The sequence below is a fragment of the Dama dama genome, chromosome 4, assembly GCF_033118175.1.
Source record: "Dama dama isolate Ldn47 chromosome 4, ASM3311817v1, whole genome shotgun sequence".
NCBI lineage: Eukaryota > Metazoa > Chordata > Mammalia > Artiodactyla > Cervidae > Dama > Dama dama.
Window position 1 is genome coordinate 65,563,960 of NC_083684.1, and position 18,160 is coordinate 65,582,119.

At 44.7% G+C, this 18,160-nt stretch overlaps 1 protein-coding gene across 1 annotated transcript in view; it reads left to right on the top strand.

Moving 5' to 3' along the window:
• The first annotated feature begins 12,848 nt into the window (after window positions 1-12,848).
• Window positions 12,849-18,160, top strand: part of LOC133055173 (zinc finger protein 239-like) — a 33,455-nt gene continuing 28,143 nt past the window's right edge. The window contains exon 1 of the mRNA XM_061140611.1: window positions 12,849-12,885. Coding sequence (XP_060996594.1) covers window positions 12,849-12,885 — 37 coding nt within the window. The remainder of the gene's footprint in view (window positions 12,886-18,160) is intronic.

Consider the following 18,160-nt stretch of genomic DNA (forward strand, 5'->3'; position numbering starts at 1 on the left):
CAGCCACGTGACACCCATGGTTCTGTGTCCCAAATACCACACTCTGGAATTTGGCTCTTGCGGGTGGGTGCTTCTTATTCAGTCGCCATCCCTGCAAATAGGAGGCCAGGAGGGTCAGGAGAAGCAGAGAGACTCCGAGAGAATTAGAAATTGAAGAAAGCATGATGGAGTAACGATGGCAACGAAGGGGACTGGTGAGGAACTTGGGAAGAGATGGCAACATGAAAGAGCATAGGCCTTGAAGGTAACGGTGGGTAAAGGAGAGAAGTTTAGAGAAAATCAAGGTCTCCGGTATGTGTGCAACATAGGGAGGTGGTGTTGAGGCCAGGGATGCTATCTAACCATCTAATCCTCTGCTGCCCTCTTCTATAGCCTTCAAGGAGGAGGGGCTGTAAATCTGCGGTCCCAAAGAGGGGGACAGGGGAGAGGCAGTTCACACAGAGACCCCGGAAAGGGGATACAAGTGTTGGAACCTTGATCTACAGACAATATCCTGCTGGCAGAGAAAGGGGACTCCTAGTGAATGGAACCAGCGATGCACTTTATTTTCCTGGGCTCCAAAATCACTGCAGACGGTGACTGCAGCCATGAAATTAAAAGACACTTATTCCTTGAAAGAGAAGCTATGACCAACCTAGACAGCGTATTAAAACGTAGAGACATTAATTTGCCGACAAAGGTTTATATAGTCAAAGCCATGGTTTTTCCAGTAAGGTATGTATGGATGTGAGAGTTGGATCATAAGGAAAGCTGAGCATGGAGGAATTGATGCTTTTGAACTCTGGTGTTGGAGAAGACTCTTGAGAGTCCCTTGGACTGCAAGGAGATAAAAACCACTCAATCCTACTGGAAATCAATCCTGAATATTCATTTGAAGAATTGATGCTGAAGCTCGAATATTTTAGCCAGTTGATGCAAAGAGCTGACTCTTTAGAAAAGACCCTGATGCTGGGAAAGACTGAAGGCGGGAGGAGAACGGAACGACAGAGGATGTGATGGTTGGATGGCATCACTGAGTGGGTGCATATGAGTTTGAGCAAACTCTGGGAGTTGGTGATGGATAGGGAAGCCTGGCATGCTACACTCCATGAGGTCGCAAAGAGTCCGACACGACTGAGCAATTGAACTGAACTGAATGATTCGAGGAGCTGAGAAAGAAAGTGAGCTGAAAGGAAGCATTGCACTTGGAGGTACCAGAGAGTTGGGAGGAAGGGAGGGCAGAGATGGAGGAAGAAAGGCAAAATTACATGGAGATTTTAGATTATCAGGGAGATTGGAGAGTAAGCATCTTTATGGGGAACAGATGGCAGAGAGAGGCAGGATGGGAATCAGGGAAGAACTAGACAGGAGGACAGGCACAGCAGGAGAGCAGAGAGAAAGAGGAAGGGAGATGGAGAAAGAAATAGGGAAACAGATAAACCCAATGAAGTGGAAACTAGTGTGCAGGTGGGGGAGGGGACTAGATCCAGAAGAGTGCTGAATCGATTGGATAAGGATTATTAAGTCATGATACATTGATTTTTAGCTTTACAGTCAAATAAATTTAAATCTTCTTCCTTTAAATTATACAGAGGAAGATGAGAATTTCTAAACGGTCTGTAAGGCTTATGGGTGTTATAATTATTTATATTGAAGGATAAAATCCATGTGCAGAGTCTGTTGAACTGGGGGGTAAGGCAGTGACTTGACTCTCGGAGGTGGGTCACCTGCTTCCCTTTTCTGGTGTGGAGTACAGGTTGTGGGAGAGAAGTGGTATAAGAATTGACAGACTCTGTTACTACATGATACCGTTTCAAGGAACTTTAAACATGTTCTTAGTGATGGTTTTCATTTTTGCTTTCTCCTTTGTTTGCATTTAATTCTTTTTGTAGCTTGGGTTAAATATTAGTTCATTTGGTACCTACTTTCTTGTCAACTATTTGCTTCTGACAAGATTTCGTGGTCTCCTATAATTAGTTCAAGTCATTCTTTTCTAAAGATGCTACATTAACATTTTTTTCTTTCACTTTTAACCGACATTTTTCAATGAAAAAAATTTTAATAAGCCGATTAACTTTAGGTTTGTTACACGTTTATTTGAGGCCCTTTTGCTGTCTTCTCTTTACATTATATCTTGGAAATGTTTTTTGATAACTAATAAATATAGACTATTTTGATGAGTACTTAGTAAGGATGTCAGTGATCTTTTTTTAATGAATCAAGACCTAATTTAAGCAGGTAGTATGATAGTCCATTTTCCTCTCTGTCATATGGTCTGGTGAGTAGTGAGCTATGAGTTGATCTGATGATGTTTTCTCAGGTTCAGAATCTGAGCAACAGTGAGTCCTGAAAGGATTGGCCAAATTGGGTGTGTGACTGTGTGTGGCAGTCCTTGGAGGGAGTTGCTACTTGTCATTAGAATTTGAGATGAATCAGTTTTCCACAATGCAACAAGGACAACAGTAGGATTGAGGCAGGAACATAGGCTGAGTCAGAGAGAATCATGAGCCATCTTCTGTGAATAAAGGTCAATGTGAAGTGATGCCTCCCACCTCCACTGGCTTCCCCGTGTCCTCAGAGCAGCATCCTGACTCCTCAGGTCGCTGCCAGTGTCTCCAGTCTCATCCTGGGAGCCGACCCCATTCTCATGGTCAGTCTGTCCTGCTCAGATGCACTTAGTCCTTGTTCATAGACACCAAGACCTTCTCTGTCTTGGATCTTAGTTTTTTCTCCTATCTTTGATTGTTATATCACTGTGGCTCTTGCTCTTTCTGTTTCTTCAGGTCTAGGCCAGAGAGGTCTCCCCATCTCCTTCTGATATTTGCTGTCACGTTAACCAGATTTATTGCTTCTATATTAATCACATTCATCAGAGATGTCCTTCTTCCTTAATTATTTGTAATCTTTCCTCTTTTCCCTTCATTGAAGGATGCCCCGTGTTCCTCTTCCTCCCAGGATGCTTGGAGCATCTCACTCTGCAGGTGAGGACTGGGAATGTGGGTTCTGCTGAAGAATTCTCAGGGGAGACAGGGGGACAGGGTAGGTGATGATGGTTGCTATATATGTTCTAGATGTTTCAAGTCTAATTGATCCTTACCCCATGTGGTCACTTAATTACTGGGAAAAAAAAAAAAAAAAGATGTGAGGAATCCTGAAAAGCCCCATAGATCTAGTGTCTTGAGGTGTCCCCGTGTTTTTAGTCTGCTGTATCACTGCTCACTGCAGCCCCCAGGTCTTCTAAGCTCTGTCCATCCAGGGACCGTTTGCCATCTTGGACAGCAGCTTTGCCTTCCAGCAGTTCATCTACTCAGAGCGGGGGATGCTGAGTTTACTGTGATTAGAGTGGCCAGAAGGTATGGAAGTTAAATGCATATGAAGTAAACACCTCCCCATCTGACAGCTGCACACCCCCTTAATGACCTGAGGTATCTGCCAGTGAGCTGTGGTCGCGGAGAAGAGGAGCCAGTGAGATGGGACCTCTCTCTTGTGACTTCTTTACCAACCATCCCTCAACTGCATAAAGTCCACAGCAGCTGACAGGTTTTCCCAAGAGAACCAAGTTCTTGTCTCCATTCTGAATGCTCAGTGTTCTTGGATTTACATCTTGTGCGTGCTTCTGTTGCAGTGCCCACGCCCAGTAGTCTCTGCTCTTTAGCCCTCTTGTTCAGCCGTGCCAGGAGAAGAGGCAGTGAATAGGGCGTCAGGTTAGCTGAGGTGCCCCCTTCTGCGATGCACATGAGGCCTTACCAGGAGGGGAGTGTGATGCCAGGGAAAGTGTGGGAAAGTGCCCGTGTTGTTCTCTGTGCTGGAGTTGACCATCCTGAGTCCCTCCTGAGACAGTGGGCACAGAGGACTGTCTGTTCCACATGGTGAGGTCCTCCCTGTGTGTGTGGTTGGGACACAGGAAGGGGCTGTGTTGACTCTAAGCATTAAACAGCATGTTTTCCACTTTCTTGACACCCCTCTGAAGACTCCTGTTTCCTGAGGACGCCCAGAAGAGGAGGGAGGGGAAAAAGCAGGAGTCAGGAATGGCTGTTTCTCAGGTAAGAAATATTTCTTACTGTATTTTCAGTTGATTCTCAGTCTGTCCTTCTTGAAATACCTGTCTTTGGACTCGCTAATCTTCTCTGACTCTGGAGTATCCTGTCTGACTCCTGTACATGCACACTCACCCGGGGCCTTCCATCAGGGCCTGTCGTCTCCACTTAAATCCCATCTCCCCATGACCTGGTGACCTGGCCCTTGTGAGGAGGCTCCCCTGGGCACTGTCCTGGGCAGGGCTTCTCACCCATGGGTTGGAGACGGGGTCTCAGTGCTGTTGGGCAGCAGGGATTGCTTAGGGCCCATCTGGATGCGATGTCTGCTCTGTCAACCGGGGTAAGGAAGCTGCAGGTAAATGTCAGGTATTAACATGCACAGTATATTGTAAAATAGGGATAGAGGCCACTAAGGCAAAATCAGTTCTGACTTTGTGTAGTACATTTAAAAGTAATTGAGCCTCCTTGAAAATCTTAAGGATTTGGGAATGGAATGGAAAGTTCAGAAAGAGACTTCGAGGCTAGGGTGTGTTTCATTATACCATCTAATTGAAACTATGAAAGCAACATTTTTTTTTAATTTTATTTTCTGGACACACGATGCAGCTAGTGGAGTCTTAGTTCCCTGAGTAGGAATTGAACCTGAAGCTTTGTGATAGAATATGAGTACTTAACCACTTGACCTCCAGGAAATTCCCCAACTTTTCTAATCTCAATGCAATATTTTGTTCATGGAATAAAAAGATAAACTTTGGTTTTTGTTAATAACTGGATACCTAACTTTAAGTATTAAATCATATTACTCTTTTAAAAATATATTTATTTGTTGTACTGGCTCTTTATTGTGGCAGTGGCTTTTATCTAGTTCTGTGTGATGGCCACTCTCTAGTTGCAGTGTGCAGGCATTGTGGTGGCTTCTCTCATCTTGTAGCACAGGCTCTAGAGGAGGCTGGCTTCAGTAGTTTCATCTTCTGGGCTCTAGAGCCTGGCTCAGAAATTGAAGCTCATGGGCTTAGTTACCCCTAGGCCTATGAGATCGTACTGGAGCAGGGATCAAAGCCGTGTCTCTTGCACTGGCCAATGGATTCTTTACCACTTTGCTACTAGGGAAGCCCTCATATTACCTTTAAATATAGGTATGTTATAAAGATTGTAGTTGGAGTCTTTTGTATGTTACTTTATGCTTATACTACTTTTTATTATTTTGAACTAGTATAAAATAATGTTGAGGACTCCTCCCAGTACAGTGGAGAAGAATGTGCCTGCCAAAGTAGGGTGCACCGTTCCACCCTGTGTCCAGGAAGATCCCTCAAAGCAACTAAGCCCATGTGGCACAACTACTGAGCCTGTGCTCTAGAGCCTGGAATCATCACTCCTGAAGTCTGCACACTCTAGAGCCTGTGCTCCAAAACAAGAGAAAGCACTGCCGTGAGAAGCCCATACACTGCAGCCTCAACTGGAGAAAGCCCACTCACAGCAACGAAGACCCAGCATAACCAAAATAAATAAGCTTGAGGGAAGAAATAGAATGTTGACATACTTACTGAAGTGCAATTGATTCATTTTTAATGTCCCAGAGATGTGGAAGTATACATGCTTAAAATGTAAATGGGAGTGTCATCCCAGAATGTGTCAAAAGGCAACTGTTTCCAGAAGAGAATGGCCACCCCCTCCAGTATTCTTGCCTGGGAGATCCTGTGGACAGAGGAGATTGGCGCCTACAGTCTGTGGGGTTGCAGACTTTGACACGACTGAGCAACTGATCAGCAACCTCCACACTCAGTCAAGTGAGCTCTTAAAAACAAATCTAAGTGTCTAACTTTCCTCCGGCAGATTCTTCAATGGCTTCCAGTAGCTTTTGGAATAAAGTCCTAAATCTACAGACCTTGCAGAACCTTTCAGAAATCAGCCTCTACCTGGCATCACCCCTCTTTATTCCCCACATTGCAGTCACACTGACTGACTTTCTGTTCACTGAATATCTTCCTGCCTCAGACTCAGCACACAGGCTGTTTTCTCTGTTTGCCTCACTTTTGTATTTCCCATGTTGCTAATCCTAAATGTTTCTTCCTCACGGAGACCTTGTCTGACTTCTCGATGTAGGTCAAGACTTTCTGTTAAATCTTCCCTTAGCACCAGGCCTGTTTCAGAGCACTTATTACAGTAGTAATGTTAAAATTATGGATATAATTGGCTGACTGGCTGGCAGATTGTAAGCTCCACCATGTTCACTGCTGTATTCCAAGTTTGGGGAACAGAGTTGTTGCTCAGTAAATTTTGATTCAATGAAAGAATAAACTATAAAGACCAGTCTTCCTTGTTTCAACCAGTTGTGTGTTTACATGTGCATGCATGAGTGCATGGTTATGTAAATCCATGGTTTTATTACAAAGCATCATGTCTTAAATATGTTTTATGCTTTGTAGCATTTGTACTTGTATCTTAAGTGTATTCCATGACCTTAAGTTTTTTCTACCTCATCACATGATTGATGGAAATTGTAGTAAGATTATTGACATGTGGGTTCAGGGGGAGAGGGTGACCCTATACAGTGACTATTTATACCGTTCCATTGCATTTCAATTTTCTTTAACTTGTTTAAGGTATTCTTAGGGAACTCTTTGTGGATGCACTTTCCTGCTCTGTTACTTAGCTTTTTATTCTTTGTCAGGCTTAACCACCTGACCTCAAGGGCTGTTGCCTCATTTCTTAACTTGTGGATCAGCAATTTCTTAGAGTGACCTAGTTTTATCCTCATAAGATGGACACAGATCTTTCTCTAATGTGGTGTTATGTTGATGACAAGATCATATGTGTAAAGTGTTTAGAATAATGTTTAGTGTGTAGGATGTGTTGAAACCCTTATAGTCAGTGTGATAGTGTCATCATCTTCACATGTAAGATCTGGTGTTCTTTTAAAGCCACTGTGGACTTTGTCATCTCTAAAGATACCATTCTTGTTGTAACTCAGCTAGATATTAAATGTCACTCCATGTGTAAAATGTAACCCTTCTACAGGGGAAACTCCTTGTTACAGGGGCAACTCATTGTTGAATGTTATTTGTATTGTGAGGCGAGCAGAAGTAACGCCATGGCAGGCAGCTTAGATTAGGAGTAAGCCTTCCTACTTCTGGGTGGTAAGATTATCAGGCCAACTGGGTACAACCAATCAGCTTAACACTGACCACTGTTTGCCAATTAGGAACGGGGCAGAAACCCCTGGGAAAGTCCCACGTGCGCGAAAGTTTTGAGTGTGTTTGACCAATCCACTTAAACCAACTACCAACGGCGTGTGCTCACCCTATAAATTTGTGTAACAGCTTGGGCTCGGGGCTCTCTGACCCCGCACCACTGTGTTGGATGCGGCAGGAGCCCTGACTCAAGTCAGCAATAAACTTCCCTTTTTGCGAGTTGCATTGTCTTGGAGGCCTTCTCTCTTCCCACTCAGGGATTCAGACATCGGGCATAACATTTGGGGGCTCATCCGGGATCCCTTGACTGGGGGAAGAGAACACTTCCAGGACAGAGGGGAAGGATAGATAATAGCACCGGTGCTCAGGCAGGACAGGAAAGTCCAGTGTAAATCCGAGGCCCTGCTGTGAAGCAGGAAGGTATCTGGCACAGGAGAAAGCTTTCTATAGAGGGTTGGGAATGGACTGGACGTTCCAGCCGGTGCAAGACCGAGGCCAGCGAGCGTGCTGGAAGGCAGCCGGCTCTGCGGGAAGGAGAGTTCCTCTCCTGATCCCGAGTTTGGTGAGCAGTGGACGCCATTCGGTAAGGTGAACCTAGTACCAGGAGGCAAGGAAACTAAGGGGGCCCGAAAACCCAGCGCTGTGTTGTCGGCCGACGTTTGTCTATCCGTGTGTTTGTCTTTGACTCTCCGTGTTTGTGTGTGTGCCGGCATTGTCTCTGGTCTTGTTCTCTTCTGGTGCATTGTTCTCTTACCATGGGTCCGGGGGAATCTACCCCACTTTCCCTCATGACTGACCATTTTTCAGATGTCAGGGCCAGGGCCCATTAACTTGTCTTTGCTAGTCAAGAAAAGTCTGCAGAGTGGCCCGCCTTCCAGGTTGGATGGCCTCCGGAAGGCACCTTTCAACCATCTATCATACACACTGTGAAGGAGAAGATTATGGCTCCGGATCCCTGGGGCCATCCGGATCAGGTCCTCTATGTCATGGTTTGGCAGGATCTAGTGGAAGATCCGCCTAAGTGGTTAAAACCTTTCGTTCACAAACCTCCTAGCTCTTCTAATTCACTGGTCCTGGTGATGAAGACCCCCCCCCCCCCCCCCCGGAGAAAACCAAAAAGAAAGAGGACCCAAAACTAGTTTTTCAGGAATCATCTTATCCAAACCTGATAGATCTAGAAACGGAGATGAGGCCTCCGCCATATGTGCCCCCCTTGCAATTCCCTCTGAGGTGAGAAGCTCCCACGGGTGAACCGAGAGGACTAGGAGGGCCAATGGGAACCGACCATGAGGGGGGACCAGCATTGGGGACCCGGGGGAGAACTAGGGGAGATAGGGGTGGGCAAGACCCTGGGGACCCAGAGTTACCTTCATCCACTGTTCAGGTGCTCCCTGTCTGAGTGGGACCAGCTAACCCGGACAGACAGCGAACCTATCAGTACTGGCCCTTTTCCACGAGTGACCTGTACAATGGGAAGACCCAAAACCCTCCTTTCTCAGAGAAACCCCAAGGCCTCATTGGCCTCTTAGATTCCATTTTGTTCACTCACAACCCCACCTGGGACGATTGTCAGCAGCTGTTGCAGGTGCTCTTCACCACAGAAGAACGGGAGTGAATTCTGGCAGAGGTGCGGAAATGGGTCCCGGGGGCCGACAGGAGGCCAACCGCCCAGCCTCATCTCGTGGACGAGGGGTTTCCTCTGTTGTGGCCTAACTGGGATTTTGAGCGAGCGGAAGGTAGGGAGTGTCTTTGAGTGTACCGCCAGACTGTGATGGCAGGCCTGCGGGCCGCAGCTAGAAAGCTGACAAATTTGGCAAAGGTAAATTTAGTAAGGCAAGAGCCCACTGAGAGCCCGGCAGCCTTCCTAGAGAGGCTGATGGAAGCTTTCAAGTGATATACACCTATGGACCCTCAGGCTGAGGAGTCACACGCTGCAGTTCTGTTAGCGTTTGTAAATCAGGCAGCCCCAGATATTAGGAGGAAATTACAAAAGATAGATGGGATTGGGAGAACAGACGATACAGGATTTACTGAAAGCAGCTGAAAAGGTATTTAATAATAGGGAGACCCCAGAAGAAAGGGAAGAACGAATTCGACGGGAGGAAAGGGAATTAGCTGAGAAGATCAGGAAGGAAGATAGAGAATATAGAGCGAGGGAAAACTGGAAGAACCAGAGGGAGCTAGCCCAGATTCTTTTTGCGGGGATAAAGGCTGGAACAGAATTGAGGGAACCTCGAGACCCCTGGATGGGAGAAAAAGAGAAACCAAAAAGGCAGGCCTTAAAGAAAGATCAGTGCGCCTACTGCAAAGAACAGGGGCACTGGAAAAACGAGTGCCCAAGAGGGACCCGAGGAGAGGAACGACCCAGAGAGAGAGAATCTCCCCTGGAACTTGAGTTCTATATGAGGGGGAAGACAGTGACTAGGGGATTCAAGACTTGGCACCCCTCCCCGAGTCCTGGGTATCCATACATGTGGAGGGGAAACCTGTTGGCTTCATGGTAGATACTGGTGCCCAACACTGTTTTAAATCAAAAACTGGGACCAATGTCTAAGAAAACCAGCTTGGTGCAAGAAGCCACGGGGACAAAAAGATATTGTTGGACCACAGAAAGAAAAGTAGATCTGGGGACCCACCAGGTATCCCATTCATTTTTGGTGATACCAGAATGCCCAGCCCCTCTACTTGGAAGAGACTTGTTGACTAAAGTTAATGTTCAGATTCATTTTGACCCTGGGAGAATGACAGTCACGGATGGACTTGGACCCTAACACTTCTCCAGACGGCCTGCCTGAGGTTCCCTCGACAAAATGCAACTGTATGAGAGATAATTCAGGCTTGCAAAGCGTGCCAGCTAATGAGGGCAGAGAAGAAGCAGCACACGGGAACGAGGTACTGAGGGGAAAAGCCAGGGCAACACTGGGAAATAGATTTCACTGAGGTAAGGCCAGGCAAGTACGGGTACTGCTATCTGTTGGTTCTGGTAGATACCTTCTCCGGGTGGGTGGAGGCCTTCCCCACTAAGGGAGAGACAGCAATAGTGGTTGATAAAAAGATCTTAGAGGAGATAGTGCCTAGGTACGGGCTGCCAGTGACTATGGGCTCTGATAACAGACCTGCCTTTGTGAGCCAGATTGTACAAGGGCTGGCCCAAGCTCTGGGGACAAAATGGAAGTTACATTGTGAATATAATCCCCAGAGCTCAGGACAGGTTGAGAGAATGAATTGGATCCTAAAAGGAACTTTGACAAAGTTGGCAATAGAGACTGGCGGGGACTGGGTGACCCTCCTTCTCTTCGCACTCTTTCGGGCACACAACACCCCTTATAAGCTGAATCTTACCCCTTTTGAGATTCTGTATGGAAGACCTCCTCCTGTGTGTCCTATTTTCAAAGGAAAATGCCTGCCACTCCCTCTGTGTCTTGGTTGCTGTAAGGCCAAAAATCTTATACCACTCTGAAGAGGTTATGTACTCACATTGGGACCGGGAAATGCTAAGACAAAAGAGAGAGCCAATCAGTGCGATCACCATAGCAACCTTGTTCAGTCTTGGGCTGGCAGGAGCAGGACTTTGGGACAATTCCAGCAAACTCTGATGGCATTAAGTAAGGTGCATAACCATGTTTGGAAATTGATTCGAGAGATACACGAGGGTCAAAATAAGGGGGCCATCCCCTCACATAATATTGGCCCAGGTGATTGGGTTTGGGTAAAACGGCACCAATCTGAAGTATTAGAACCTAGATGGAAAGGCCCTTATGTTGTTCTCCTTACCACTCCTACCGCTGTCAAGGTCGACGGGATTGGACCCTGGGTTCACTGCAATCACGTGCGACAAGCCACACTGGAAGAACAAGAAAAAGCGCGAGCAGAATGGAAGGCGAGTCCTCACCCGTCAAATCCTTTGAAGCTGAAACTCGTCCACCGAGAGCCCTCCTAATTCTCCTGTTGATGGCTGCCCTTATCGACCCAGGAGCGACTAGTCGATCACCTGGAAACTCAGCGACGGGCAGACCCATGAGCTGCTCAACGAAACCTCAGGAGTCCACCCTCAGAACACCTGGTGGCCAGACCTTTACTTTGATCTGAGGGGAGTCTTCCCTGGGGAAGGACCCCGGGGGAAACACCCACAATTCGGGCCATGGGGGGCCATAGGGACCAGTAGAAAACTCGGCCAAGAGGGGTTCTTCGCATGCTCGGGCAACATAAGAAATAACTGGAAAACCTACGGTGGCATGGAAAGCTATTATTGCAGGAGCTGGAGCTGTGTAACCTCTTGTGATGGGCCCCGGGAATGGGACGTAGGAAACAGAGATTTGGTAGCCCTGAGTGTGGCGCAATCCCCACGGCCAAGTACCTCAGATACGGGTGCAATTTAACCAAGCTTCACTATCTCTGCAAGGCCAAGGGCTTTCCTCCCTACGAGCCACTGTAGATGAAGATATAACTCACATAAAAGAATCAATCAGTCACTTAGAGAAGTCTTTGACTTCCTTGTCTGAGGTGGTCTTGCAGAATAAGAGAGGATTAGACTTGATTTTTCTCCAACAGGGTGGGGTCTGCGTGGCTCTGGGAGAAGAATGTTGTTTCTATGCAGACCATACAGGAGTGGTAAGAGAATCTATGGCAAAAGTGAGAGAGGGACTGGCGCAATGAAAGAGAGAACAGGAAGCCCAGCAGAGATGGTTTGAGTCTTGGTTTCAATGCTCCCCTTGGCTGACTACCTTAATTTCCACCCTCCTGGGTCCACTTATAGTGCTATTATTGATACTCACATTTGGCCCATGTATTTTAAACTGACTAGTAAACCATTAAACCATTCAGATTATGGTGTTGAGACGACAATATCAGCCAGTGGCCCAAGATGGAAAAGAGGAAGATTCCTCTACTTGAACAACAGACAGGGGGTAATGTGAGGCGAGCAGAAGTAACGCCATGGCAGGCAGCTTAGATTAGGAGTAGGCCTTCCTACTTCTGGGTGGTAAGATTATCAGGCCAACTGGATACAACCAATCAGCTTAACACTGACCACTGTTTGCCAATTAGGAACGGGGCAGAAACCCCCGGGAAAGTCCCACGTGCACGAAAGTTTTGAGTGTGTTTGACCAATCCGCTTAAACCAACTACCAACGGCGTGTGCTCACCCTATAAATTTGTGTAACAGCTTGGGCTTGGGGCTCTCTGACCCCGCACCACTGCGTTGGATGCGGCAGGAGCCCTGACTCAAGTCAGCAATAAACTTCCCTTTTTGCGAGTTGCATTGTCTTGGAGGACTTCTCTCTTCCCGCTCGGGGATTCGGACATTGGGCATAATGCATAATACATTTTCATGTATTGTCCACACAAGTGACAAGTTCATGTCGATTGGAGTATATTATAGTCTTATGAAAAAGCAGGAAATTAGAGACCAACAGTGTGTTCCAAATAGCTTTTAATAGATCTATCAGAATATTACTTCCACTGAATTGATCCTTACACCTCTTACTTCTACTTTTGTGTGAAAATAAGAACCGTCCTCACGGCTGGTTGGTGAGATGTGTTTTCATTTCAGATATAGTTGACCATCGAGGATGTGGACATCCAATTCATTCCAGAAAAGTGGGAGTGCCTTGATCCTGCTCAGAGGGCCTTATACCGGGACATGATGGTGGAGACCTATAGGAACCTGCTGTCTGTGGGTGAGGATCACTTCCCTGTGAAGTTGGAATCTGGTTTGGGGCATCTCTGCATTTTCCCTCTGTGCTTCTTGTGAGCTCCTGTTTTGCTTGACTGAGTTCACAGCCTTGTTGATTCAGAGGTGAAAAAGCTCATGATTGGCATCAGTATAAGCTTGTCTTTCCTTCTGGTGATCTGCCCACTGTGTGATATACAAGGAGTTTTTCCACAGCTTGAGCATTTGTAAGTAACCCTGATTTCAAACTTTGAAATATCCAAATCCCTTTTCCTTCCCCTGTGTTCTTGGTTCACTAGTTCTTTGAAAGTAATTACATATCTGCATGTGTGTGTGCTCAGTCACTCCAGTCATATCTGACTCTTTGGGACCCAATGACCATAGCTCTCCAGGCTCTTTTGTCTGTGGAATTCTCCAGGCAAGAATACTGGAGTGGGTTGCCATCCCCTCGTCCACGGGGTTCTTCCCCATGCAGGGAATGACTGCATATTCATGTATATTATGCTGTACCCTGTGCATTCAGAAGAAGGCTGATAGTAAATTAATTTGTGAAGAGTTTTTCTGTCTATAATGTCCTCACTTCTTGGCTGATAAAAGAGCTGCGATTCTACCCCTGCCATTTCAGGAGATGGGTTCAATCCCTTGTCTGGGAAGATCCCACATGTCACAGAGCAGCTAAGCTAGTGTACCACAGCTACTGAACCAGCACTCTAGAGACCGGAATCTGCAACTACTGAGTCCACAGGGGACAACTTCCAAAGCCCATGCACCCAAGAGAAGCCACAGCAAATGAGAAGTGGAGTGCTGTAACTGGAGAGTAACCCCCACTTGCCAAACCTTGAGTAAAGGCCAAGCAGCAATGAACACTCACCATAACCAATATAAATAAATGAATAAACGGAAGTATTGAAAGTAACATACATTTAGTTAAAAAGGAGAGGTTGGATTTTGGAAGAAGCCACAGTTCATGGCATTTCTTCTGAGCAAGAATTTCTGTATCTGATCTGAATCTCACCTCTATTTTTGTAGCAGAGGAAGATCCCTGGATTGTGGAGAATGAGGTGCAAATGTCCGGAAACCTGATGAGTTGTAAGGTATCAACAGTGTGATCAAAGGTCAGATCTCACAAAGAGAGAGAGGAAGCCACACCATTCATAGTGTTTGGGAAACTCCAAATGGGATGTTCTGTGGGAAAACACGTGTTCAGTGTTTGTGAACTCTCACAGGATATTATTCTTCTCCCCAGCTTCCTCCTACATTCTTTAACGTGTGAAATGTATACCACCTTCCAGTGGTGCTGTGTCACTCAAAGACCCAAAGGCAGGGTCTTTTCTTTTTGGCTGTACTGGGTCTTTATTGCTTTGCATCATTTTCTCAATTTGAGGTGAGCAGCAGCTACTCTCTAGTTGCGGGGCACACAGCTTCTCATTGCAGTGGCTTCTCTTGTTGTGAAGCACTGGCTCTAGCCTGTCCATCACCAACTCCCAATGTTTTCTCAAACTCACGTCCACCCATTTGGTGATACCTCCCATCCATCTTATCCTCTGTTTTCCCCTTCTCCTCCTGCCTTCAATCTTTCCCAGCATCAGTGTCTGTTCCAATGAGTCACCTCTTTGTGTCAGGTGGCCAGACTATTGGAGCTTCAGCTTCAGCATCAGTCCTTCTCATGAATATTCAGGACTGATTTCCTTTAGGATTGTCTGGTTTGATTCTCTGTCCAAGGGAATCTCAAAGAGTCTTCTCCAACACCACAGTTCAAAAGCATGAATTCTTCGGCACTCAGCTTTCTTTATGGTCCAAATCTCACATCGATACGCGACTACTGGAAAAACCATGGCTTTGCCAAGAAAGGTCCGTCTAGTCAAAGCTATACTCAGACCTTTATTGGAAAAGTAATGTCTCTTTTTAATATGCTGTCTAAATTGGGGATGGTCTTGATCACTGCCTCCTGTACAATGTAATGAACCTCAGTCCTTAATTAGTTTGCACTCTATCAGATCTAATCCCTTGAATCTGTTTGTCACTTCCACTGTATAATCGTGAGGGATTTGATTTAAGTCATACCTGCATGGTCTCGTGGTTTTCCCTACTTCCTTCAATTTAAGTTTGAATTTGGCAATAAGGAGTTCATGATCTGAGCCACAGTTCACTCCCAGTCTTGTTTTTCCTGACCACATAGAGCTTCCCCATCCTTGACTGCAAAGGATATAATCTATCTGATTTTGGTATTGACATCTGGTGATGTACATGTGTAAAGTCCTCTCTTGTGTTGTTGGAAGAGGGTGTTTGCTATGACCAGTGCTTTCTACTGGCAAAACTCTGTTAACCTTTGCCATGCTTCGTTTTGTACTCCAAGTCCAAACTTGCATGTTATCCATGTATCTCTTGACTTCCTACTTTTGCATTGTAGTCCCCTATGATGAAAAGGACATTGTTTCTTTGCTGTTAGGTATAGAAGGTCTTGTAAGTCTTCTTAGAACCATTCTACTTCAGCTTCTTTGGCATTAGTGGTTGGGGCATAGACTTGGATTACAGTGATATTGAATGATTTGCCTTGGAAACGAACAGAGATCAATCCCTTTATTGTTCCTTATGTTTTTAAGATCTTTGGGAATATTCATAATTCTTTTCAGGATGGGTATGAGTTCAGTATCATATCATGTGTTCAACATGAGACAGCTTATTTATGAATTTAATTATTAGGATACTTATGGTTCTTTGTATCTTGCAGATATGTCTCAAATATATATGATTAAGAAATTACAAGCAGAAGGAAACAGTGGAAAAGGGAAATTATTCAAAAACTGATGTTTGGAAGAGCCAAAAGCCATGAAACCAAAGATGTTTTCCTCAGGAAGATACAGGAAGCTATGCATGATTTTGAGAGTCTGTGGACAGATAATGAAAGAAATGACAAAGGAATGTCTATATCCCATAACAAAAATCTCACTGATGGAAGAGATCATCAGAGTAGAAATGGTACAGGAAATAAGCCCATTGAAAGGCATGAATCAAGCTTTCAAGATGAATTGCAGATAGTTCAATCTGAAGGAACAATATTTGAATATAGTCAAGTTGTGACGAGTATCAACCTTAGGTTTGCCACCTCAGAGAACTCGTGTCCACAGAGGCATTTCTCATAAACATGAGAGTGCTGTCACGCATCCCTCAGAACAGGCACCAGACCAGGAAGCACACAATAAAAACCCTAATGAGTGTGACCCAACCTTTCTTCAAGACTCAAAACTCCCTAGACAGGAAAGAATCCATACAGGAAGGAAACCATATAAAAGTGACATATGTGGCAAGGCCTTTAATGATAATGCAACCCATGCAGTTCATCAGAGAAATACAGGAGAGAAACCATATAAATGTGATGTATGTGGCCACTGCTTTAAACAGAATACACACCTTCAAAATCATCAGAGAATTCATACTGGAGAGAAACCATATAAATGTGAAGTATGTGGCCGTGGCTATACTTGAAAGTCACAACTTGGAATTCATCGGAGATTTCATACTGGAGAGAAGCCATATAAATGTGATGTGTGTGGAAAGGCATTTAGTATAAATGCAAGCCTTTCAGTTCATCAGAAAATTCATACTAGACAGATGCCATATACAACTGATGTGTGCGGCAAGGCCTTTAGTGTAAATGCAAGCCTTTCAGTTCATCAAAGAATTCATATTGGAGAGAATCCTTATAAATGTGAAGTATGTGGCCATGGCTTTACTCGAAAGGAATATGTTAGAATTCATCAGGAGTTCATACTGGAGAGGAACCTTACAAATGTAACGATTGTGACAAAAGTTTGAGTACACGGTCATCCTAACTAAACATCAGGCAGTTCATACAGGAGCGAAAGCATGTAAATGTAATTTATGTGGCAAATTCTTAAGTTGCAGGTATTACTCTGCAGTTGATCAGAGAGCTCATTCTGGAGATAAACCATATAAATGTGATGTGTGTGGCCATGGTTGTAGTCGAAGCACAAAACTTGCAGTTCTTCAGAGGGTTCACGCTGGAGAGAAATCACATACATATGATGTATGTGGCAAGCCCTTTAGTGTAAATGGAAACCTTACACTTCATCAGAAAATTCATACTGGAGAGAAACCATATAAATGTGTTCTGTATGGCAAGGGCTTTAATCAAACTGCAAAGCTTGCAGTTCATCAGAGATATCATACTGGGGAGAAACTGTGTAAATGTGGTGTGTGTGGAAAGGACTTCAGTCAAACATCAAGCTGTGCAGTTCATGGATGAATTCATACTGGACAGAAACCTTACAAATGTAACAATTGTGACAAATGTTTTATTGCACAGTCATCCTTAACTCACCATTAGGCAGTTCCTATAGGAGAGAAAGCATAGAAATGTAGTTTTGTGGAAGAGTCTTCAGTTCCAGCTCTCACTTTACAGTTCATCAGAGAATTCATACCGGAGAGAAACCATATAAATGTGATATCTGTTGCAAGGGTTTTAGTCATATTGGAAAACTTGCAGTTCATTGAGGAAGTCATATTGGAGAGAAACCATGTAAATGTGATCTCAGTGGCAAGTCCTTTAATCTAAATGCAAACCTTGTAGTTCATTGTAGAATTTATACTGGGGAGAAACCTTAGAAATGTAACAATTGTGCCAAACATATTAGTGAACAGTCAACTTTAACTCACTGCCATGCAGTTCATGTAGGAGAGAAAGCGTAGAAATGTGATATATGTGGCCAGCACTATATTTGAAATGACCATGTTAGAAATCATAGATAATTCATAGTGGAGAAAAATATTACAAATAGAACAATTGTGAGACACATTTAGTGCAAGTGTAATGAGTATGGCAAAGCTTTTAATCTGAGTTCAGACCTTATAAGTCATCAGAGAATTCATACTGTATAGAAAGCATTCAAATGTGGCAAAGCTTCTAGTGCTTGCTCAGCCTTAACTGACCGTTAGGTGGTTCCTAGAGTAGAGAAACCACATAAATCTAATTTATGTGACAAACCCTTCAGTCACAAGGAATAACTTTGCAGATCATCTGAGAATCCATATGGCAATGAAAACTTACAAGTGTAGTAAATGCAGTAAAGTATATCCACTTTTTGACACTCAGAAAAGTCAAACTTGAAGAAAACCACATGAAATGTGCTAGGTGTGACAAAGCTTTGATTCTGTGTTCAGACGTAACTAACCATTAGATAATTAATTAGAATTGAAGTCTTACCCACATAGTGCATGTGTTATGTGTTTTTACAAAATCCGTACTGGTGAGAAGCCATACA